Source organism: Hippocampus guttulatus, chromosome 18, assembly GCF_054856545.1.
Source record: "Hippocampus guttulatus isolate MCC_2025c chromosome 18, RoL_Hgut_1.0, whole genome shotgun sequence".
In the NCBI taxonomy this organism is placed as follows: domain Eukaryota; kingdom Metazoa; phylum Chordata; class Actinopteri; order Syngnathiformes; family Syngnathidae; genus Hippocampus; species Hippocampus guttulatus.
Genome location: NC_141278.1, coordinates 6,683,427 through 6,708,758, shown reverse-complemented (window position 1 = coordinate 6,708,758; position 25,332 = coordinate 6,683,427). Strand labels below are relative to the sequence as shown.

The window sequence follows — 25,332 nt, the reverse complement described above, 5'->3', positions numbered from 1 at the left end:
TATCACTAACCCCCCCTTAAGAATAAACAGAAACACTCTTGACACCCCCCGCCCCCACACCACCAAATGCCTGTCAAAGGACATTTACACAGACAACACCGTGATACATTTTCGTTGGACTGAATCCGGATTCAAAAAGAGCTCTCCACAGGATTGCACAACGGGATCAAAATTGCATGAATTGAGTGGGAATCTTCCTGTCCCTCGAAAGGATTTAATCTTCTGATCGCTCCACTTTAAAAGCATTTCCATCTTTGTTTTGCCATGACTTTTCCATCGGTAACAAAAGCGAAGAACAAAGCTTGTAACAAAGTTTGTAGTCTCCAGAAAGAATCAAACAACATTAATAGTAAAAACTGCCTCCCTTTTTCAAATGCCTTGGAAGGGAAGCACTCGGTCTAACTGAACATGCATCTATTTGAATCATCTCCTCGGATTGAGCGCTCAAAGTTTACAGGCGGGTCAGTTGAAGGCAGCACCATTTAACGGAGTGCCTGTGATGTCAGACAGGCATCTTACAGCGGTAAGGCACTTGAACTGCCGTTCTTCATCCAGAAAGCGCAAGCTCCGCAGCCAAGTTCTTACAACATTAAAATCTGGATGGAATGGGATGAAATATTTTTGTTATGTTAAGAAGTGTTTGCATACAGGAATGTCGGCAGGGTCATCCGTTCTGCCACATCGACGGCGCGCTCCATTGTAAAATCCTTCCAGAACAAATGTCGGATTTTGAGAGAGGCGCGGGTGTAATGGTGCACAAAAGCCAGAAAAAAAAGGGTCAAGTACTGTGATCATTACCTGTAGTTCTGTTTCTCGCTGCCAATTTGAAAGCGATCGTACAGTGAGAACGCTTGGTGTCCCTCCCAGTCTGTCAGTTCAACGCGGAGAACGTACTGCCTTTGGCTGGTCAGCTGGTAAACGTACTCGTTCCCCAACCAGTGTTCCGCAGACGTGCTTCCAAAACCCTGAAATCGAGGCGGACAAACATTAGCAATGTTGGCAAGAAGTGGAATGACATTACAGCTCTTGACAAAAGTGAGAAGTGGGGTTGACGATGATGATGGCTGCGGTGGAGGTAAAGTCTCTGTCGTGTGTGGTGATGAGGAATGGGAAGGAGGGAAAGTAAATATGGCGCATTCTTGGGGGCTTAGGCATGTCTTGCAAAGTGGGTGGAAGAGCAAGTGAGCGGGGCCCCCCCGTTTTTATAGCTTCTTCTTTCTATACAATATATTTCACTCCTTTGTGAATATCAGCTTGGTCTCCTGTTGGGAACCGGAGTCCGTGTCAATACCGTTGCACTCCAGAGAAAAATTCCAAGTTCATCTTGCCGTTTGTGTATAGTATTTGGACAGACGTCATTACTCTTTACTCCCTTATTATGTCCAAAAAAAAGCTTTGCGTCAATCATCTCTTCACCGCCCAACTGACAAAATTACAACTCGTGGCCGCACCACCTTGACTGCGAAGAATAACAATTCCTACGAGTGCATTAAACCCATGCACAAGCCTATGAAGAGCAAGAATGTGAAAACTAATAACACTATAAAACGCCATCAGTCACTTCCATACTGTTGAAGGAGGGCGGGGGTGGTGGGGGGGGGCGTTGCACAATGAACTGTGAATGTCAACCAAAGGTTCATGGTACCCCCTCGTGGAACGTAATGCAGCCTTTGTGCACCTGTTCAGTGCCGGAAGCGTTCCGTTTCAATTCTCATTGGTCTTTAAGCCTTTGGTTTGCACATGTTTTGACTCGCATGTTTGTGATTTTACTTTTTGAAGGCAATGCGATATCAAGATTTCTCATATCATGCAGGAAGGGGGGAACCGCGAGTTGACACCGGTGTCGCGTATGACGTCATAGACGGCTAGCTGCTACGCGTGTCACTATTTTTCAAAGTTAAAGTCATTTTTTTTCCATTTTTGTTGTTGTTGTGTGTTTTACTTGTTTCACCATTGATGTCTCAAAATGGAATATTTTCAGATTGGAGGTGTCGCTCAAATATGTTGCCATGGCAATCCAAGATTAGGGACTGTGGTGGAAACAAATGTTTTAGCGTTCGTGTATGGGCTAACAGCGTTGTCCGCCGACTTTACCTACAAGCTCAGAATTCAAGTCGCCGGCTACAACTTTTCCTCAACCAGATGTTAACAGCATTATCGGACAACATATTTCATTTTTAGTTGCTTTTTTTTTCTTTTTAGAACAGGGGTCTGGGTAATATGATCTAGTCTGGTATTGCGCTCGCTAGTACCATCTCGAAACGTCATTTTCATACTGACAAGTAAATTATACATCAGTCCAAAGGACTGAAGGGGAAATTAAACTCGAGACTGAAAGCAGATTATAGGGGCAAGTATAAACATATAATCCATCTGATAATAAACTGACAGCTATTGGAGGGTATAGAGCGCTGACTTATAGAGTAAAGTCACCAAGTTTGACGGCCAGCAATAATAAACGCAAGTCAGGATCGGACCAAAGCGTGGATTGAAAATGTTTAACACTTTCAATATAAGTACGCATGGAGACTTCCGTGATGACAAACATATGACGGTCCCCTGCAAACACCAAGCGCAGTGCAACAGAGGTGGACAAAAAAGAAATAAAAAAATTGTCATATTTACACACAATAATTTCCTGTTTGAGAAGGGGAAGGATAACATCTTGGCTGGTCTAGGACACCCTAGACAATGTTTCTTCTACACAAAAAAAAAAAAAAAAGGCGCTAAAGTTGAGGAGGAGGAACATCTGGCTGAAGTGTTCCAAATGGATCAGCGCAGCCCTTTTCAAGCGCCAAAAAGGTTCACGATATTTGTCAAAACCTGATTGCCGCTTCAGGATGTTGTGCTCATGACATTGTTTTTTAACATTGTTTTATGTGGCGGAAAAAAAAGACCACCGACATTATTGCTTGTGTATTACTCGTGGATGATGTATTTGTCTTGTCTCACCATTTTGTATTCCTTCCATGTTCTCTGGAAATCCACACTGCCGTCTTCTCTGCGCTGGATGATCGTCCATCCACCGCCGGCTGTTTCCATGTTGCAATAGACCTGTTCATCAAAAAAAATTAAAAAAATAAAATAAAATAGAAGAATCAACTTTGACAGGGCAAAAACTGATAGCACCCGACGGACTGCCATTTTTGTAATTGGTCCGACATAACACTATAGAACTGGAACGTGATGAATTGAATATTTGATGTGATTCTCGGCGGTGTTGAGAAACAATGGCGGGTCAGTCATTTCAGGTCATGTTTGGGAACTTAGTGTATCTGCGTTCCACTCCAAACTAATCAGCGTCTCCTTATCCTTTACCAACTCCCCCGAGGTGTTCCTCATCAGAGGGTCCGGATCAAAGAGGAGCTCTGGGATGGACACATACCAGGAGACACCTGGGTGTAATACGGCCCTTAACCTTGGACCTCGGTGTGTGTAAGCTGATAATGCAGGGCCGTGGGTCTATCTGTGGGGTTGCTCATTGTTTTGAGTTTTGAGACACCGGTGTGGAGTCGAGAAGGTCTTTCGCATCAGCCAGCCCACACAGCTGAACATACATGAACGCTGGCTGAGTCTAATTAAGGAAGTACCCCTGACATGATCGTTTCCAGGAGACTGTCTCACATCCATCTCGTCCATGCACACACAAACGGTCGCCAGCCACCTCGAAGATGATTCGGGCGGCGGGCCTGGATGCAATCTGCTCCTCACCTACTTCAAGCCACTGCATTTATCAAATTATCACCTTCATCGATCAGTTGGCGGCCGGCAGTATTGAGGTGAAGAGCACATCATCGCACACACAAGGCCGGTGTCACCGTCATGTTCGGCTCCGTGTTTGGCTTCACACCTCACCCCTCGCCAAATTCCTGCATTTTCAAAGCTCGCCAAGAGTATTCACAGCTTGGACTCATCAACGGCACTCATCAGTGGCAGATGTCCCGCGGCGGCTCGGTGTCTTTCGCTCATTTGCAAAGAGTCATTTGGATCCGACGCAAAGAATATAATTGGTTTATTCTGAAGCGACGATGGAAGTGTTCACGCTGAGCGATGATTTCTTTAAACCAACGATTGTGGCGTTCACACTGAGTGATGAGCTCACGTGACATGGGGGGGTTTTGTGATGCGCTTTTCTTGTGGTGGCGCCTCACCCTTTTGTTCTCTTGCGAGTTGATCTGGATGTTGTAGACGCCATTCTTATGAAAGCCAGCCTGGTAAAGGTCAGCACAATCGCGGAACTTCTTTTCTTCATCCGGGACTTTTGGGACTGCAGATGCAAAAAAAAAACAGATGAGTGCGGCGATCACTGACAACAGAATACTGAGCTTCGGATTTATATTTGATCAAGGTGCAATGCAGGCTTGCTGTGGGTGCGATTGGAGGTCCTACTCAGACATTTGGGGATTCAAATTTAGTACTGTATCTCGAACAATATTTTTGCAGACTGACTCATGGCCAGCAAACCTGTCTCAAGCATTGTTAACATAACTGACATTTTTTGGCATCTCGTCACACTGCATCTCAGCCCGATTTGCTCGGCGAGAAGATGATTTTGGCCCAGTTGGTCCATTTTCTAACCACAATAATCAAAGCCTTTGAAGCGAGAGCCGCTGTCTGGTGGTCCTCGAGCTGCCACTAATTCCAGAATTGCAGCTGTTGAGCTCTTCAAAATCCTATTGAAGTCACCGTCAACACATTTTTCTTCTTGACACATTCACTCCCAAAGACGTTTTTAAACGTCTTTTCAGACTTGGTCTAGAATTGGCTGGTAATGAATTTAATTGAGAGCCCTTTTTTTCGCTGTACAGTCACCTCTCACCTGGTCTATAGGTCCTCATTCGCACATCTAATCATCGGCAGTACTTTTGCCATCCACCTGAGGTTTGTTACTGTTCCTGTTTCATCTTGAGCTTGTTTGAATGTTTCCTGATTCGCCGCTAAAAAGCCAGAAGCAATCCGACCGGGGCCGCTTCTTCTTCATTGACTTGTCCATGGGCTGTCCGCAAACGATACGCTGCTCTAAACCTCTTCTGATGATCAAGTTCATTCCCGTGTTTGCATTCTGTCAAGTCAGTCACGGCGCACAAATGGGAAAGCAGCCATTCATACTCAACTTCACTCCCGTGGCCAAATTAGTCTTCCGTTGACCCGCCACGGTGGGAATAGAAGTACCAAGAGAGAACCCACGCACAAGCGAGCAGAACACGCAAACTCCACAAAAGAGATGTTAGCCAACATTCAAAAAGAGGGTCGACGAGACATATCGGCCCGTCCGTTTTAAATCATAACTGTCTTTTGTGGCTAGTGTGAATACCTGAAGCCAAAAGTACATCAAGTATAAAGCCTACCTCTGTAGTTAGTTCCCCGCCAATTTCTCCCCAAATAAAAACGGCACTCTTTTCTGCAGACGCTAGATTAACGGTGATTAAAATTCAAAGCACATTTTTTTCCCCTATTGCCAGTCTTCATTTTATTTTATTCCTAAATCAAGTTTAACAAGAGCAACTTTTACCCGTGACGCTCTCGTTTCGACGACTGGAGAGTCAGAAGGCAGAAGAGAGACGGCAAAGTCTCGCAGCGAGTATCTTGTAACTTCAAGATAAAAATCTGAGGTCAACTATCTTATTAACAGAAGAACCGGAGTTCAGCGACCAGATTCCCCGCTCTCTCCAAGTGGGCTTCAAACTTTGACAGAGCAGCTGCATCCATTTCCATCTGTAGATAATTATGGCTGCACTATTTTGAAACCAAGCATGAGGCTACGGACAAAATACTACAAGCTATAAATTTCAAGTTCCTGTTATAACAAGTGGTTTATATTTACTTTCCAAGCCTTGTTATAGTGATGGAAATTTCCTTCAGATTTTCTTTTTTAACATCCTCTTCTTCTGTGACTTTCTCCTCCCACTTAAGGGGTTCACGTCAGTTTTCACCCCATTGTTTTTATTGTTATAGTTGAGGAGTCAAAGAAGATGTCGCTGGAAAGTGAAATGAGTCAGTGATCCTTTGCTTTTGCTTTGATCTGCCTGTGCTCGTAGCACCCCCCTCTCCTTTGGAAGTGGGTCGTTTATTTGGCTGCGCTACAGTATTTGACCATTTAGACAAAGTATTGAGTGTCAGTGACAAGAATCTCCTGCTGCGCCAGGTCGACATTGCAACCCAGATTCTAAGACAACAAAGGATAGCCCTGTCAGGCGGTAATTTACCCCAAGCAGGCAGACAGCGGGGTACTTTTAAGGAGCATGGGAGGTTAATGTCAGTGATTTTTTTTTTTGGGAGGGCTGGGGCTGAAATTTGGGTTAACAATTATTCCACAATAGCTACTGAGATTTCCCAAAGTGGAGGAAAACCGCTCTGGGACTGGAAGTGGCGCTGTGAGGCTGGTTCCCTTGTACCGCTTTCTGCCCAGATCTCCAAATATTATTAATGTCCCAATATTTGTTTGTAGTAAAATATTTAGTGGTTCAGTGGGGACTCATATTCAGTAGGGGGTTCATGTGAAAAGACCAATAGGCCTTGGGTGTTTGCGTAAATCAGTACTTGTGCCAAATGAGCCCAAATCCTGGAACTGAAGAGAGTGAAAATTGGAGCTAAATGAACTGCTATAGACATCACAGCTCCCATGTGACCGCAATCAGTCTTTAAGTGCAGCTGAGCTTGATTCGCTACAAGAGCCGATGAAGTTATTTCCACATATTTCTTTGAAGGATTCACAGCACGCCAAAATAACGTCAGTACTATTTCACGGTATTCTGTTCACTCGCACACAGGCACAGATATTGGAAAAGACATTCAAAGTGACTTTGAATGGACTACGTTTGATCTAGAAGGGGAAAATGGCCATCATTCTGATTGATGCGAGCTATCATACAAAAGTACGGCTTGGGCATAAAGATTTGTTCAGTTTATTTAAAAAAAAGGAGCGAGATATAAAAATATATGCTCATAATGCTCTTTTTTTGCAATTATATTTTGTTCAAAATAAACAAATCAGCCTCATTCCTTCTGCAATAAAAAATGATGAATAACACTCATTCCATGAGATAGCAGAAAACTGTAAAACAAATTCTCATTTTGCCAGCGACTTTAAAAGCGGGCTCCAAAGCTGTGGTCAATTACTTTTAATGGCAGTCTGCGGCTCATTGCACCCTAATGAGCTTTGGGTAATGAATACAATTTAAACAAATTGCTTCATCGAGCCACATCAAAAATATCTGTTTTCACTGCAATATTGGAAAACACACATGGAAAAGTTGTACATGTACTGCTTGGGGGGGGGGGGGGGGGGGTATATACAAGATCTGTGTTGTGAAAACTGAAATGACTCGCAGACATGAGTCAGCATATTATTAGGAAAATAAGCCCAAACTGCTTTTGATTTCGAGAGCAATTTCATGTCAATATGCAGCAGTTAATAGAAACCGCTGCCCACCGTTTATAAACGGTGATTCCAAACATAATCCCCTTGACTTGCACGCATTTATACTAACCGCAAAAACAGAGAGGCATACAAAACAAGTAGCTACTTCAACCCTTTCGTGCACCCTGTAACCTGACAACACGATAAGCTGTCCACTGTAGTAACCGCCTCCCCTCAAAGGGTTAACATGTTCTTAGGATTGTATGCTGGTGATCTGAAGTGGAAGCAACAAAGGACAGAATCTAAAGCCACCCAGAAGAAACGTACAGTGCAATGATATGCAACCCCCCCCCCCAAAAAAAACACTCATACAACCCCAAAACAATTAGAATTAAAGCACAATACATAAATAAGTCATGTGTTTTCAAATGTGGCCAGTGCGTCGAATGATCAGTGAGATCCATCCAGCCGCCCGTCCTCTCATTCACACGGGACATCCCTGAGGAACTATTACAGTTTGACTTCTTCAGGCGGGGGTGGGGGTGACCTCTAACCTGCACACCCGCCTCAACCCTGAAAGTCACTGCAGCCGAGAGGAAGGACCCACCACACAGGAGCAGCAGCCGCTCTGCGCATCCGCTGGCTCTCGTTTCGGCTCATCACCAAAGAGCGACGCTAACGTGAAACTTAATCAAAGATTTTTACGGGGGCCGAAAAGGAGGCGAGGTAAAAATGATGAAATATTGACTCACAGGGAAATTTCATTCAATATGACAGTTCCAGTAAACCAATTTGCGTATGTGTTGTATTTGGAGCTCCATTATAAGAGGCTGCGAAAATACATATTCGAGCCAAGATGGTCTCCGAGGACTCTGGTAATTAAATGTTACATCAACAAATCCAGACTAAATGGATTGATTACATGAAGGTCAGCTCACCCGCAACCTTATATTGCATGGCCCATTAATATTACAAAAGCAAGCAGCATTTATTCATCATTTTCGGCAGCTATCCGCTCATGACGGCAGAATGTCTTCTGTTGACAAATCGCACGAAGCGCTGCGGGGGTTCTCGAAATTCGTGCCACGGGTACAGTGACGCATCCATTCTTGTATGATCGCTCATTTCGAATTTTGTGTTTGTGATGAAAACATTGAAAAAAAAAGAACCGCATTTGATCAAAATAAGGTCATGTTGGTCTTAATGGAAGATTTGTGAGTTGATATTATCTCAGGTGTGTCAGACTCAGAGGAATAAAAGGTTCGTCATTCCTTTCAATCACAGCTGTTTTTGAAATAAAGCACGGAAACCAATTGTTGTAAATCGAGTACCACGATGGTTTATGAAAGCCACTAAGCCTCTTTAACAGAAGCCGCCAGGTTAAAACGAGAACCACATTGTTCGCTTTCATTGCTTCAGATTTTCACAGGCACCGTGTCCCCGCGTATCCTACGACGGGGTAAGATTTACACAATGGTGTCATCCGAATTCCAGGAGGATTGGAAAATCTGTGCTCTTTGAAGCTGCAGCCACTGCCCAGAGAAATAAAGTATTTCAAAAGAGGTTTATGGTGTACTGGTTTGAGATTTAGTTGGTCAAGCAGTTTTCTCAACACATTGTGGTCTGACGAGGACCAGTTGGCCCTTCTCTCGGGTTTGTGACCGGAGGCTTGCGTCCAAGGACCACATGAGTAACCTGTGGGCCTTTTCCAAAATTAGCTGACTATTTTTGTGATGTTAAAAATGTAAACACTTGCCCATCTTCATACCGTAGAAATCATGTTATACATTGATTTACCTTATCAAATAATTGTTGATGATCAGTGTGAGAATGTCGTCTTCTCGTAGATGAACATCATAAGTTTTTAATAATACCATTGACTGATGACTACCGGGGACCTTGTGTGGGGGCACTTGGGAATTGTTTAAAAAAATAATAATACTATGTCTCCTTTAAAAAGAAAATGATGACAATATTGAGATGCTATCTGAAGCAGATTTCATGGCATTACTTGGCAGCCTTGGCAGTCGACTTCATGAAAGAGCGGAGCTAAGGCAAAGATCCTGGGAATCGAATCCTCTGGGGGATCCAAAATACTCTGCAAAAGCAAAACCAACATCTTGTCCAATAATTCTAAAACCTCTCAGCTAATGACAGGCGAACTGACAGTGTCGCCCTCCATTGAACTTACCGCCATCTTTAGAGCAAAGATTGAGCAGGTTGTGGACGGTGTCCATCATTTCCTGCTGCTGCCTTTGCAGGGCAGTGCTGTTTCCCGTGGCCTGGCTCAACTGGGCTTCCAGCTCCTTGATAACCCCACTCTGCCTCCCGACAAGAACCTGGAGACTCCCTTTCTCCTGCTTCAGAGTCTCCAATTCTTCGTGGTGCCTCATCTCCATCGCTAACATCTTCTGCTCCAGGAGGCTGCAGGAAAAGTTGAACATGGAGAAACACGACCGAGTGAGAAGAATGGATTGTTTTGAACACATTTACACAATTTCATGGAACCAATATTACAAGTGAGGTTGGAAAAACAGGTCAGTGGAGTAGGCCTAGAGTAGGCCTTGCTGGCCCTTTTTCTCTCTCTCTCACACTCTCTATATATTTATACAGTATACCATATGTACAGTATTTATGTGTATCTATATGCAAATATAGATGTTTTGCCCTCCTCTCTTTTTGATTATCTGGTTGTGTGATGCCTACTATGAACTTTGCATTGGATAATTAGTGACATCAGGCATATTCTATATCGTTTCTATTTCATCGACTAACTTTCCTTTATGTCGTTGCTGGATTTGCTGGAACTGTTACTTGAGGTTTACCTGTTCTTGTCATGGAGCTTGTTGATCTCATTGGTCTGGACCATTAATTGCTTCTCCAACTTGTTCGTAGAAAGAGAATTTTCCAGCAGCTGGATCTCAAGTCTGGATGTTTGATTCAAAACCTGAGACATACAGACACACAAACGAATTCTCCTTTAGCAGATCGGAACCATTAAGACATCATCAAATCTATCAGCGGAATTTAAAAAACAAAACAAAACATTTAAAAAATAGTTGGGTAAACATAAACATAACAAACAACATTACCTGTGTCTCAACATCAGTCAGCTTCCGGGTTTGTTCCGCAGTTTTAGAGAGAAGGTTGGTGCCCATTTCCAACATGGCTGCTGTGTGGTTGTGTACAGCGCTCTGCTGCAGTTGTGCCATCTCTGTTTTCATGCTTTCTTTGATGTAATTCTCAATCTGGATTGAAGGTGAGAGAGAGAGTGAATTAAATTCCAATCTAAGTGAATGTAAAAGTCAATAATTAGATCCAGCCGCACCCCTGAAGAATGGTTGCTTTTTAGGCAACGAAGATGATGACATTCCATCAGTTCACTGACAATCAAAAATGGGGTGCCACATTGATCTATCCTTGAACCACTGACATTGACCCTATACATAGATAATATGTTGTACAGTCATTCTTCCCAACAAGTACTTTAATATCCCCCTTTTTTGTTGATGATTGCATTTTATATCGCCTGGTTCCAAATAAATGGATGTGATGGATGGATTGTTGTAATAGGAATGAAAAAGATTTGCTTTCCAACTAAAACATGCAGTCCAACAGTTGTGGTCTCTTGTCGGTGTAATATCCTCACTTGGCACAGATGAAAAAGTTAAACAGTGCGTCTCCCCCCCACCTCCCCAGTCGTGGGACACTCTACGAATTATTTACCTTGCACCGATATTAGCTAACAGTCTACTGTGGTCTTGGCTGTAAAATAGACAGTGAAACTAATTTGGAATTATGGTTCTTGTAAGGTAAGATTACATTGCATTATAGTGAATCACATAGTATGACTTTGTTTTAAAAAATGATTTCAGTCCTTTGTGAAACACAAAACCACTGAACTCTGTGGATGGTGTAGGTTGTTTTTGAAATAACCTTTCAAAACTTAAGCTTTACACTGGAGGTTTGTCCCTCTGCTGACGACCGCATGGGATTTAAGACAATCTAAAGTCACCTTGAGAGAAAAGGTAGTGAAAGCACAGATGGCTGACCGAAACTTGAGCAGTCACGACGCGTCTTTCGGGAAACGCGACAGGCTGCTGACTCAATGTAGTGCCGCAAAGTTTTAAGGAGAAACAAAATTACACAAACACACCCAGTCACCCAAATATGGAAGCTGTAAAATGGGACCATGTGGGTGTTGATCCTTAAAACTTTCTCAGCATCAGCTACTATTAGCACCGTGCATTTTTGGTCATTGGGGAAAAAAAACAACGGAGACAACTATAGGAAATGATACAACGGCATGAATGCCAAAAAGAGTGGAAGTACCACATTTGGCACACGGGAGGAGACAATACGTGCACCTTGAGGCTTACATCTTATTGGCACTGCTTTTATTCGATCAACACCGGTTTTTGGCCAGGAATTGACATGTTCGATTCAATAAATTAACTTGAGGGACATAAAAATAACACGTTGATGCAGCATGAAGGCTGGCCAGCACCAGCTCTGCTGAGATATTGAAAAGAGTGTGTGGCTCCTAACATCTAGCATTTAAAAAAAACAAATAAAAGTTCATTTATTTATTTTATTGTGGTACATTCCTAGCGCAACACAACGTCTGAGAATGCACCATATTTACTTCCGAGATGTGACATTTCTCACACTGATTAATCTTTAAGCCATTGAATTGGATTTCAGAGGCTTATTCGGTGGATGCAAAATCTGTGGCATATCTCTTCTGGTGGTTTAATGCGGTCTCCAAGATCCCAAACTACAAGCTATTAAAGCAAGCGTGTGTTTTATTGCATCTTATATTGAATCCCTTTAAGGCTTTAAGTCAAACATATGTCGGCATTTCCTTCCGTGGTTGAAGGTTGCAAAAGTGGAATCCACATTTAAAAAACAAACAAAAAAAACACCAATTGCTTGAGAATAAAAATGCATTTGGCCTTTCGATAACAAAGCTTTCAACTTTTGAAGAGACATTCCAGAAGGTGAAATAACAGGAGGCTCTGCATTTAGAATTCGGAGTCAGATTTTCCAAAAATCACTGCGAAAATCAAGCTTAATGTGATTGGATCATTCCTGTGAACTTCCAAGTGCGTGACATCACGAATGATGCAACTTGACAGTTGGACACTGGACCGTACCAATGCATTAGCGGTACAAATGTTTCATATCAACGCAGCTTTATCCGCATAAACTGTATTCTATGCAGACATTTTACGAGGTACAATTGGCTGGCAACTCCAGGAGCGCAACTGCTTTGAGTTATCCACGACATAAATAACAATGTATGTCACATAAAAAAGCATATGTCAAGATCTGGATCTGTCAGATTTTAAGAGCAAAGAAAAAAAAATGCTGTCCATCATTGCAAGAGGACAAGTGTTTAGGTTACTGAACGCACTGTAATGGGTGCAGGCTTTCAAGCAGAACATCAAAACGGCCGCGTGAGTGTCCGCATACATTTGCTGTCCTTTATTACGGCAGAACTGCGAAATTGCTTTCACTTGGGAGCCGAGAACAGGATCATCTCTCAAGAGCCTGATATCATTGTTACAGATGACTGTGAATGTTTAACACTTCTCCACTGTTTGCCTTTTAGAGAAACATCCCTTTCAAAGGGTGTGGGGGGGTGGGGGGGCTTCATATTTTCAAACAGCAGCAGTGCTGGTGCTGAAAATTGTAAAATGATAGATCCGGAGTGGATGTAACCTTTAGTCGGGATCTGTTACATCTCTGCTTATGGATGCGGACTGTAACTTTTAAAATGAATGTGGGAAGACACCCCACCACCGACACTCAAATCAGCACCTCTTTTTGGATCCCAAATTACTGGTCAGAAGAATGTAAAAATGATTCAAACGCCACCATATATAGATTTTTTTTCACGCAGCATTCAACAAACCTCATATTCACAATGCGGTTCCTCTCACTTCCATTATCTGACCGAGTCGACTGTTTCTGTCTATTAAGATTACAGGTTTGCATGCTGAAATTCCTCGCCCGACCAATTAGTAAATTCCTCTCTTGTTGACATTCCTGCTTCATCTTTTTCTGATTCTGGAAATTCCCTACCTTACTTCATGGGAAAGCTGCATGAAAACGGATACGTGACTCTTGTGTCATCTCCCCGCACCTCCCTTTCTTTCAATTTGCCAATGTTTGCCGAAGCTGTTTTCAAATAATGTCAATATTGCTGTTATGGCGATGATACACCTACGGTGTCTTCATCTTCCTCGGCCCATGACACGAATGAATTTGGCAGACTGTCTCCCTGATCTCCACTGAGCAATAACTTCATGTTGAAACCGCTATGATCATGAAATGCTGCGAAACACAACGGGACCACAGATTTGTGGGCTTATCACCTGGAATTTAGATTACTTCCTTTCCCGTTTGGTATTTTCCTCACCGTTTGTTCTTTTATGATCCATTTCACATGTCTTATCCTCTCACATGTCTAATATACAGCTTGGGAAAAGAAACAAAGAATTGTGTATGCTCTCGAATAGCTCACTGACGATCCAAAGTGAATTTGACACCCCCGCAGTGAAAATTGAGCTCAGAAGTAACGCGGAGGTTCGATCGGACTGTCGTTCACTCACTCGCGTATTACGGTCAAATTATGTACATGCCCTTTGGAAGCTGCCTTACGTAGTGTTTGTTTTTAAAGGCGGTTTTAAGGCTCTCCGTCTTCAACGCTGTCATCATTAGGTGAGTAACAACTTGGTCGGAACTCACAGTTGACTGGTGTGACCTTTTGCCCCCGTGGCCAAATGCCAGTCGTTGACTCAAACACATTTTGGTTTGTCATAAAATGTCAAAAAAGGGGCAACATGAATTCAAAAATAAGATGGGAAAAGATGTCCCATGTGTGTTTTATGGCATGGATTAATTACCCATTGTTTCGCCACTCAATTCTATATATATCAAGTCATAAATACAAATTCAAATAAACATTGAGAAGTCGATATATTCCACGCAAGTATATTTTCCCATATTATATTACGGCGCGGCTCTGGATGCTTTGTATGATCGTACGGGACAGGACGGGGCCAAGACATGGGAATGCATTTAAAACCAAACAACAACAAACTCAGACCAATTTTCTTCCTCTCGAAATGGTAAGAGTGAGTGGGGAAGCTTAAGAAAGATTTAGTTGTGTGACGCTGTATGGGAATCTTTCCTGTGGGACACATTGGGTCAGGAATGCGCCTGATTATGGCTTTCTTGTGTCATTTAGTACAGGCAGCCACGGTTGCCCTCCGATAAACACGCACGTTAAAGCGACCTCATCCAGATGGTGTGCTGATCTCCAAATTTCAGCGAACGATTTTGAATTCTAATTCACAACATTTCCATGTACGCTCTTGCTCTTCAATGTATGAGCAGAACATTTCTTCTGCCGAGAAACGTAAAAATAGATGCAAAAGGTCACAGTCTTGACCCAAAACAGTGCAACTTCTTCGAAACTTGGTTCTACGGTTCTGTGTGTTCTTGTCTTGCCTTCATAGCACTTTTATTGTGTGGACATTTTTCAATTTGGCCGGCCCACACAAGTGAAATCCTGAGTTAAGCTCCTTTGACGCAAGTACAGTGTGTGTGTGTGTGTTTGTGTGACAACACTATCTATCAGGCCGGGTGTCTCCTCTAATCAAAATTAATGGACATTTAATAGCGGAGACTGTTTCCTACACTGTCAGGTTTTTGTTTAATTTTCATCCCAACATCCTATTTAGCATGGTTTCCAGGATTTATGCGCCCATCTTTGCAGTTGCGTGGAATCACAAAAGGAGATATCTCCAAATTGAGTTGAAATTTAAGTCCATGTTTTCTCCCTTTCTCCCCTCGACTCCCCGTATAATATATCGCTCTTGGAAGGTCTGCTTTACTGAGCTGACTAGACTCATAGGTTATCACTCGGAGCCCAGACGATTTCACTCACGAGCTATTTTCAACACAACCACTGGCGGTCTTTGCTTCACGTGTCAACCCACATGGCTGAATTTCCTCTCAATGACGCGCGACTCAAGACTAAACAGACAGGATGAACGGCAAGACGAGGTGCAGCGGCCTGATCCGCATCTCCACATGGAAAAGCTTTCGTGTGACCCGAGGTTCAACTATGCCATTCGAAGAGGATAATAGATGCCGCTGTTAACGATAATGTGCAGCTCCTGCGTGGCCACTATTGTGTTACTGTCGAGCATCAGGATTCGAAACGCTTGCAGCTGTCTGTCCTGCACCCACCGAATGATTGATGCAAATGCCGTCAACATTCACGATGGTCGTTTTGGGTAGCACGCACACCCACACACACATATATACATATATATCCATCCATCCATCCATCCATTTTCCGAACCGCTTGATCCTCACTAGGGTCGCGGGGGGTGCTGGAGCCTATCCCAGCTGTCTTCGGGCAGTAGGCGGGGGACACCCTGAATCGGTTGCCAGCCAATCGCAGGGCACACAGAGACGAACAACCATCCACGCTCACATTCACACCTAGGGACAATTTAGAGCGTTCAATCAGCCTGCCATGCATGTTTTTGGAATGTGGGAGGAAACCGGAGTACCCGGAGAAAACCCACGCAGGCCCGGGGAGAACATGCAAACTCCACACAGGGAGGCCGGAGCTGGAATTGAACCCGGTACCTCTGCACTGTGAAGTCGACGTGCTAACCACTGGACTACCGGGCCGCCCTACATATATATATATATATATATATACATACACACACACACACACACACACACACACACACACACACACACACACACACAGAGTCAAACCTCGGTTTCCGAACGTCTCTGTTCTTGACCAAATCAGTTTTCGACCAGAAAATTCAAGATTTTTACGCCTCGGATTACGACCGAAAACTGGTTTTCGACCAAACTGAGCAAAAGTAAGTGACGCTTCCTCGTGTAGCGTTCATTGTGGGCAGACGTGTTTGTTGTGATTTACGCAAATCTGACTGGTTTTATGTTATTTCTGCATAGTGTACGAGCCCCTAATCATGAGCGAATAAAATAGTTTCGGATTTCAAACAAATCGCTTTTCAAACAGCCTTCTGGAACGGATTATGGTCGAAAACCGAGGTATGACTGTATGTATGTATGTATGTATGTATGTGTGTGTGTGTGTGTGTATATAATTAAAAGAAAGAAAGTGGTAGGGATGAGGCAGAGTACCCGTCTGTCATTTTTCAAGCCATATCTACAACTACAGTATATACCGTATATATACATCTCTCTCTCTCTCTATATATATATATATATATATATATATATATGCGCTGTACCGACGGATGGGCTGACGAACTAACTGCCAGACTGCCTGCCAACTGACAATTACAGGTTGGTTCGGTTTGGAAAAATAAAAATAAAAAAATTAAAAATGACATACTGGCGTTGAGTGACGGGTACCCAGACTGCTAATTAATGTCTCTGTCTCATTCCCATTGCTTTGTTTCTTTAAGACACTTCCATTCGATCAGGTAGACATAAACTCTAACGTTTGACAGCCACTCGCAAATTGCAACAACCTCTTTAAAGTGTGTTACTGCCATCACACTCAGAAGAGCATTCCCCCCCTTTTGATGCTGAACAGGCTATCACTTAAACTGAAGATTAATTCATCCAAACAGGGACTCGCATATGTCAAACAGTCCTCCACATCCACATTTGCTCAAATGGACAGGAGTGTGACATGGGATGATCAACACACACATACACACATCCACGTTAGGATTTACACAAGGATTAGGCTCTCGCTTCTGGCTGAGCTGCAGCCATGTCATGTTAAATAAACATCAGGAAACCATTCGTGTTGCAGGTGTGAAAGACGAGACCAGAGGCGACGCTCACCTCATTTGATCACTGACGGCTTTATAAGGAAATTCCTCTAAGCTATCTGGCAGGGAGAGAGAAACACTTTCTTGGCTACTGTAAAGAAAAAAAGGCATTGTAATGGTGTGATCATTAACATGGAAAGCATTAGTGGTCTGAGGCCAACTTTGGATTCCTTTTTTTTTTTGCAATGCTGAAACGAATGCAGCATAGCCATCCATTCATTTTCCAATGCTCGGCCCGCTCACTTTTTGGTTAGACACAGTGAACACCTTGGACTGGGACTACTTTACTTTTAGTTTCTAATCTTGTATATGTACCATTTGATTACAAAATCCAGAGAGGCTGTCTTTTGAATATTAACCCATGAGCAAAAAGCAAACAACTCTATCTCAGTGTTGCTTTAAGAAACTCAAGTAAGATTGCACCCAAAACCCAACTGAGACACCCATTCGTCATTTTCTGGTCCATCCAGTTCACACTGTGGGGGAGCCAGACAGTTTATCTTCCACCCAATATCATGCACTCACTCGGTATCTCCCTCTGTCTCGCTTTGTATCTTTACAAAAGTCATGCCATCAATTTGACACAACTTGAACTGACTCCACGAGCTTTCCTTTGAACATTTAGCAACCCTTTCAACCATCTGATTGTGATTCTTTTGTCTACCCGGATGAACTCCAAAGAAGGCAAACTGGTTCTCTCCTACGGAGCCTCTGGAAAGAGGTCCAGTGTTGACGGACGAAGACATTGACTCAGAGCACATCTGTCGAGGAGAGTTAAAGAGTCGCAGCGGGGAGGTTCACGCTCGGAGGCAATCTGCGGGCGGGATTGAGGAATTTTCTCCCTACTGGAAATGACAATTGCAAGATACAAGGGAAATCATGCGAAAGTGCTTACCGCAAATGTAAAAATAGTCCACACATGAAATCAATAACAATGAAATTAAAAAAAAAAAAAAAAAAAGAACACCCTGGAGTCGAAAAAAAAAACCCCCATTCTTTTCGTCAGGCTCAGCAATAACAGCCACAAAGGAAAAAAAAAAAAAAGATTGACACCTCACTGTTGAGTTAAAATATTGGAGGCATTCTGATGAATAGCCATTCAAAATATCCAAAAGCAATAGCAATGCAAAAACTGTAAATCAAAAATAAAATAAAATAAAATAAAGAAATTATCATCTGGTCTGTTTTTATTCCAAAAGAAAAATACAGCCAGTTTTGTGATGGAAAAAAGTTCATCGTTTGATAACCCACTTTACTTTCTCTCTTACTATGCGCTAAGGGTGACTGTAATGTTTTGCTCTATCTAAGATATGTTATCTCATATTTGGCTCCTAATCACTCAGCGGTGTAGCAGTGGCAGCTAGAGCCCCAAACCTTGAGCGTTTGGCAACGCTCTTGACTATAACTTATCACTCAAGATGAAATGACTTCCACTTGCCTGCCCAGAATAATATTATGGCCAATCTTTGAAAGAGCCTTTTGTTCTCATTTCAGGCATTTCTAAAAATAAAATAAAATAAAACTAAACGATAATTAAAAACAGAACAGAATATATACAAATACACCAGTTGAGCAAATATAATATTAAAAATCATTCCTGTATTTTAAAGGCTTCCCTGCAGAACCATGGCTTGTTTGTCAGCTATAAGGTATCGTCATTCCATTCGTAATCAAATATCTTTCTAAATGAAAACAGCCCACTGTTGATGTTTTTCCACGCTGGACAGCATCAAAAAAAGGAGAACTCGGCCCAAAATACACCTCTTCCGAGACCAAATAACATTTCTCAACGCAGCGCAAAGATCACCAGACAGCATCTGTGATGTTATATTGGTTTGTTAGTTAGCGCCCACTGCATGGCAGACTGAGACATGTACATGATATGCACATGCATGGATAAGCATATGATGGCATCCAAGCTATGCCGTTTTCAGTGACGTGCTTCAGAGTAAAATAGTGTGAGTAGACTGGCTTGCCAGCAGTCCAGACCTGTCTCCCAATCAAAATCTGTCAGTTTGGTGAATGCAATAGAGCGAAAGCACAGCTCTGCAGCAAAGTGAAGAGAACAGAAAATAAGAAAAAGCCCCCAATGAATATTTGTCTGTTCCACAATGTGTAGGAAGATACTCAAAAACTGCAAGATCAATCCTGACATGCTTTGAAAAAAGAACAATATGCAAGTGGAAGGAAACAAATACACCGATATCATGCTTCCCATGACTTACTGCCTCACCCCAAGAATGGCCGAGACGATTCTCTGCATTTTGACGTTGGCAACAGCCGACAGAAGTCAAACTTTTTGCTGGAAAAAAAAGTGATATGAAGGGTACCACTAAATGATTGGACGGTTTGTCTAATCATGTGAAAGAAGAAAGAAGGTATTCAAGTATTGGTGTCAGGCAATTTGAGAAATATTTGACTGGAAGTTTATGAAATGTCCAAATTCAAAGGATATATGAGAATACAAACCAATAATCGAAGAGCAAATTGTCACTTTATCCAGCCGGCATTTCACCGGGCGCCAAGCTCCAAGCCATGTTTTCAGATGAGATATAAATCCTGCTCGCGTTTAGGGAAATGTACAACCATGTAGTTCAAACAAAATAAATCCCATCACGGGTATCCCCAAGAGAGTAATTCCGTATAGTGACGCGTAGCACGCAAACGGCATGCTTTCTTTACCGCTGCAAAATGTAAACCATGTTGTGACGCCAACAGCCCGCCCGATGATTTACTGAGCATCACCTAGCCGGATTGTCAAGTTTACAAAATGACTCCCGTGTCAAAAAAAAAACCAACCACCCACCCACCGTCATAATCATACAAGCGCATGCCATATTGAGCAATTCAGCGTTTGCTTTATTGTCATTTGGCCCTCAACTTGCATGAATTCAACGTGCTGTTCGACATTTGCAGGCATCGCACAAGTGCAACCAAAACGGATTTTCTCGATGTTATTACAGTGCGTATCGCGTGCTTCTGCAATTTCCGTGGTGTCTTTTCTGTGAGTTGTTTGTCGGGTCAGGAAGGAAGAGCTTTTTATTCCTCGGAGAGTGTCCTTGTCTATCGGAATAATCCAATTGTTATTTTTGGCCCACATCTTCTCGGAAAATAAACGACAGTAGAGGAAGTTGTCCTGAAACTGGAAAGGTTCCTTCTTGGTTCTGCATCCATACTGTGTGGCCATCTGATAGCATGAAGTGAAGAAACATCTTCACCGCTTTGTTGTCTGAGCCTTCAAGACAAACAAGCCGCCGTCCGTGTTTCAGTGTAAATTTTCAACCGCTGTTTATGTAGCGCATCATGCTCGTGGAGAGGCAGAATGATGGGAATTTCACAGGGATAAGATGCTGCCCCCTTGGCCTCCCCCCCCCCCCCCTCTCTTTGTGCAACAGCTTAGTTTGGCACAGACTGTCCCTTCGAAAGAAATCCCGGTCTGAGCTACTTTTGACTGAGAAGATCTATTACATTCACTCCCCGGTCGTGCTGAGACAAAGTTTGGCTTGCTAATTGACCACCTTTGCCAAATCTTCATTATCGGGGAAATAGTAGAAGTGTAGTCGACATCTGTGATTTGAAAAGAAAAGACAAAAAAAGTGTACTGACGGTGGTCACTTCACTTTTGTTGTTAATGTTTCTGAAGGCAATCATATCACTGGTTGACTTTGTTGATCACTCAAATAAGTGACGGCAATTTGAATGTGACTGCGTTACGTTTTCATGGTGAGTCTTGAACAAACAACCACTTCTGGTCCATAAAAATCTAAAATAATAACATATAAAGCGTGGAGCAGCTTGTTCCCTGTCCGCGGATCCTTCTGAGATCAGAGTCAAGCTCGTCTGCGATTCTTCCAGGGTGGGCAGGCTAAGGGAAGTAATCCTTGCACAAACACACGCCACCTTTTGACTGGTCGGGAATGTTATCAGGGTCCATATACTCTCCCCTGCATTGAGGAAAGGAAGATCGAACTTTAAAAGCTTCCTCAACAGCTGTTTGCAGCGTCACGCTCTCTCTCTCTTTCTCTCTGTACCACACGCAGTGAGCCGAGAACCCCGGCACGAGGCAACTATCTGGAACGGTCTCCTTTGTTCATTTCTTTCATCAGGGCGAGTTGGAGTCACATCAGTGCAAGCGTTCTCCAAGTCAAGCAGTAAAAATCGGGCGACGATTAAGATAGATAGACCGAAAGGGCTCCTTATCTTCCGTCAGATGAAAAAATGTTAACCGCATCCTGATGTACCCTCGTGAAGTGCTATTGAATTGTTCAAAGCTACACAAAAAAGGAGAGCAAATGACAAAAGATGATAGCATAGAATGGCAATTTTTCTATTCTAAAATGTCAATTGATAAATGGCCATTGTCATCTTAAACTAGTTATGGTTGTATTAGCAGTGGTAGCAACCCCCCCTTCCACACCCGCAATATGCTTGCATTTGCATCGTTGGATTTCTCCTCTAATGAGGTCTCATCAGTCAATCTGTCATTAGCCCAACGCCGCCTTTCTGTTTTCATAGTATCACTTATACTATCTTGGAATAATGGGGTGCACCACACAAAGATAAAGTTGGTGTTATTTTCACCCCTGGCCTTTCTTGACACACAGTCAGCTTTTGAATAAACACACAGGGATTGGAAACTTGACGTGCCAAATACAGAACTAGTAAAAACCCCGATCAAAAGTTTTTTTTTGTTTTTGTTTTTTTAATCGGGTCACTGTTGGGTATTGTGATCTGAAATTTCAGGATATTTCATAAATTAAAAAAAAAAAAAACCCTTGAGAACACAATCTATTTCGTTTGCGCATCCGGGATTTTTCTCCAAACACATTTGCCGAAGGCGTGACTAATTTCTCCCTCGACTTCCCGGATTACAAAATCAACCAACATCCCACCGTGTGACACATGATGACCAAGACTCATGCGGTCACCTTGTGCAAAATTTGCTGTGAGAAGCGGAGAACATATTTGAGAGAAAATGGAAAGCAGGCACTCTGACGTGTATCTCGAACCATTTTTGCGACAACATTGTGGTTGCTAGCAAACAGAACTTAGTTGATGAATTCCTTGGTTCCTTTGTCATCTATCAAATCCACGAGGTCTTATCGGCGCGCGCATTAGCTTCATGTTACATTACTATCTCTTGTTTTGCGGATAAAACAAGCGATTCACTCGAAGCAACTGCCCCATTTTGGATCTTCCCGGTGCTGTTGTGAAAATGCCAACTTTCAACATTTTATATGGTCGCTGTTGTGAGGATGGAAACGGTTTGCATCTTCTCCACGCTGGTGGAGAAAAAAAAATGCGGTTACTGAGTTGAAATCCAAAAGAAAGGAGTTGAATATGTGACGCCGTGTGAACTATTTTCAACATTTTTCACCATCAACATAGAAAGCAAACAAGTTGAATATTGAAACGTTGGAAATTTTGATAAATAACTTAGATATTGCACACTTTAAAAACAATGTCTTGGCTTTTTTTTTTTAAGTCTAACGACAATTTGAGGGGGAGAGAGGTTATACACACACATATTTGTCTTGAATAAATAAAGGAAACATTTTCATACTCTGTCTTCTCCAGCTCTTGCGCGTCTCTTGGGGCTCTCGCTTACTTCCTGCCATTAAAGAGACAAGCCACCCCAGAAAGGGGGGGGGGGGGGGGGTGACTGACATATAACTACTTCTGCTCTCTGGCTGACTCGGTGGAACGGACTGAATTCATCGTTCACTTGTTGACAAAGCAATAACAAAAGAGCTCTGATGTAGTCGTCGCTGGTGCGGAGATGTCTAAAAAAATGTTAGAAGAGAATAAAATGGCCTCTATTTTACTTACATAGACAAGTGAAAAATCTCTAAGGGTTATTCTCAAAATAACCGCTGGGGCGCAGAATAGGCTCCAGCATGCCCTCATAGGGATGCGCGGTTCGAAGAATGGATGGATGGAAGGCATACTGCCTTGATCCAACAGTTCCATGAAATTCCACAAAGCCAGCAACAGTAAATGTTTTACAAGGGGATTACACCAAAGCTGTCGCTTCAGCTGACCCTATTACTGGAGTTGTCCTGCTCTACTTAAGCTCATTGTGCAAGAGGTCCTCCCCCGTTGACTTTTCAGACTAAAACTGACCCCGGAGCACAAAACACTCTTGGAAAACTGGAGGAAAACAGCAAACATTGCTCAGTTGCAAGCCAGAGAGCCTCATTCAGCAAAGCCAAACAAGAAATCGGGCAAAGCCACAAACAGACGCTCTGCAGAGACCACACACCCACGGGAACACAAACATCTCAACAAACACTCTACAGCGAGCTCCACTTCAAATGAAATCCATCAAGGGTTGTTAAGGATGTGATGCAGTTTCTTTCTCAGCGCCGCTGTTCTATTTTAGTCCACTATGTGCAGACATGTGGAAAAGTCAAGCAGTGATGTAACGAGCCCCCCCTCCCCAACCTGAACACCTCCTCACCTTTTGTAGCCACTGGGTGTAATTCTCCATAATGTGTTCAAGCTGCTGGATCTTCTGTTTTGGAAAGTCCGGATCAGGTGGCGGCGCGTCTCGCTGCAGAGAATTGGCGTTATACTGCGGGCTTCCGCCTTTCGCCTCCCTGCAGGAACCCTCCCCAGCTGACGCCCCTTCAGGTAGGATGAAGGTGTAGGTGCACTGGCCGTGCTGGATCTTATGGAATCGTCTGCTGCCACCTCCTCCGTTGTTGCCGCTGCCGCCGGTGTTGTCGGCGCCTCTCCTCTGCTCGCCTCCTCCGCAGCTCACAATCACTGCAATGGCTGCCAAAGACAGCAAGTGATACACAAACGTGTAGCACAGCATCATATCAGCGGTGCCGGCAATGGGAGTCCTTTATCTTCTTTTTGTTTAGTCGGCGTTTTGGCTGGACGTTTTCGTCGGATGCGCATCAAGAGGCTGTGAAGTACATTGCGGAGCTCAAATATCTGCAGTCCATCTTGACATTGGTGGGCCACCATTGAAAGCCACCGTTGTCCTTGAGATCCTGTCCTTATGTAACTTTTAAGTTGCGCCGCGGGCCGGGAAAAGTTTGACACATCTCATGCAGGGGTGACAACTTGGTTCTCTTGATCTTCTTCCAAGTCCGCAGCGAACGGCGCATCAGTCACTCAACGCTTTTAAAATAGGTGCCGGGTAATCTGGGATGGTGCGGTTAGACCTCCCCTGGTTACCTTCCTGCTTTCCCCCCCGTCTGCTCTCTTTAACAACTGCAGGGAGTGCAGAGATACTCTCACTGAAGAACAGTTCCAAGCTTCCAGCACACTCTGAGCCTGCCCCTTGTAGAGCCTGCGGAGGAATGTGAGCGTGTGCATGTACAAGTTTGTGTGTATTGTGTGTGTGTGCCTAGCAATAAGGGACCCCAGCACAGAGGATGTGCTTAGACTGCGAGGGTCGGTTTACAAGCGCTTCGGATTGGAGGCGATGGTGGCGGAGCGGCCTTTTTTGATCATCAACGATTACAAAGGTGTTTGTGCGGTATCGTGATCTGCTCCTATTTGATGAGTCTGCTTCGCTGAATAAAGATAACCACTGCCTTATAAACTTAGAGACCCTGACGCTTTCCTCCAACTTTTCTTCCCTGCAAGGATCCGTTTTTTTCACCTGCTTAACAAATTCGCTGTTGCTCTGGACGGTTTGTTTAAAGACATCCACCCTCGCTATTTCTTCTCCAGCCCTCTCATTAAAGCGCATAGATTCTGTCTTGCTCATTCCTCCCTTTTCCAGCGCATGCTTCCACCGTTCTAAATGGTCCTCTACCTGCTTGCCTGCTTTCAGTGCAGATCGCAATGTCCTATACTAACCTCGTGGCCAATGGGGGTCCCAATCTGACCGCATTTGTCATAGCAAAGAAGAACGTAACCGAGACAGATTAGATTGAGACGGCAGAACGTAGAGGCTGAAAATCTGATTGGACAAAAAAAAAAAAAAAAAAATGAAGGGAATGGAATAGAATGGAAAGACAATTAAAAAATGTCACTCTGGCATCTCAAACATCTGGGCATAATCTTTGCATGTGTGCGTGCAGTGATATCAGGGAGGCGACAAAAAAGATTGCTGAAGGTTGGTGTGAACGAATGCTTGTGTGA

General features: G+C 43.3%; 1 protein-coding gene across 1 annotated transcript in view; it reads right to left on the bottom strand.

The window, feature by feature from the left end:
• Positions 1-24,543, bottom strand: part of angpt1 (angiopoietin 1) — a 32,990-nt gene extending 8,447 nt beyond the window's left edge. The window contains exons 1-7 of the mRNA XM_086137518.1: positions 23,690-24,543; positions 10,453-10,608; positions 10,186-10,307; positions 9,552-9,784; positions 4,152-4,267; positions 2,953-3,054; positions 799-965 (exon numbers count right to left, since the gene is read on the bottom strand). Coding sequence (XP_085993644.1) covers positions 799-965; positions 2,953-3,054; positions 4,152-4,267; positions 9,552-9,784; positions 10,186-10,307; positions 10,453-10,608; positions 23,690-24,052 — 1,259 coding nt within the window. The 5' untranslated portion in view covers positions 24,053-24,543. The remainder of the gene's footprint in view (positions 1-798; positions 966-2,952; positions 3,055-4,151; positions 4,268-9,551; positions 9,785-10,185; positions 10,308-10,452; positions 10,609-23,689) is intronic.
• Between the last annotated feature and the right edge of the window lie 789 nt (positions 24,544-25,332).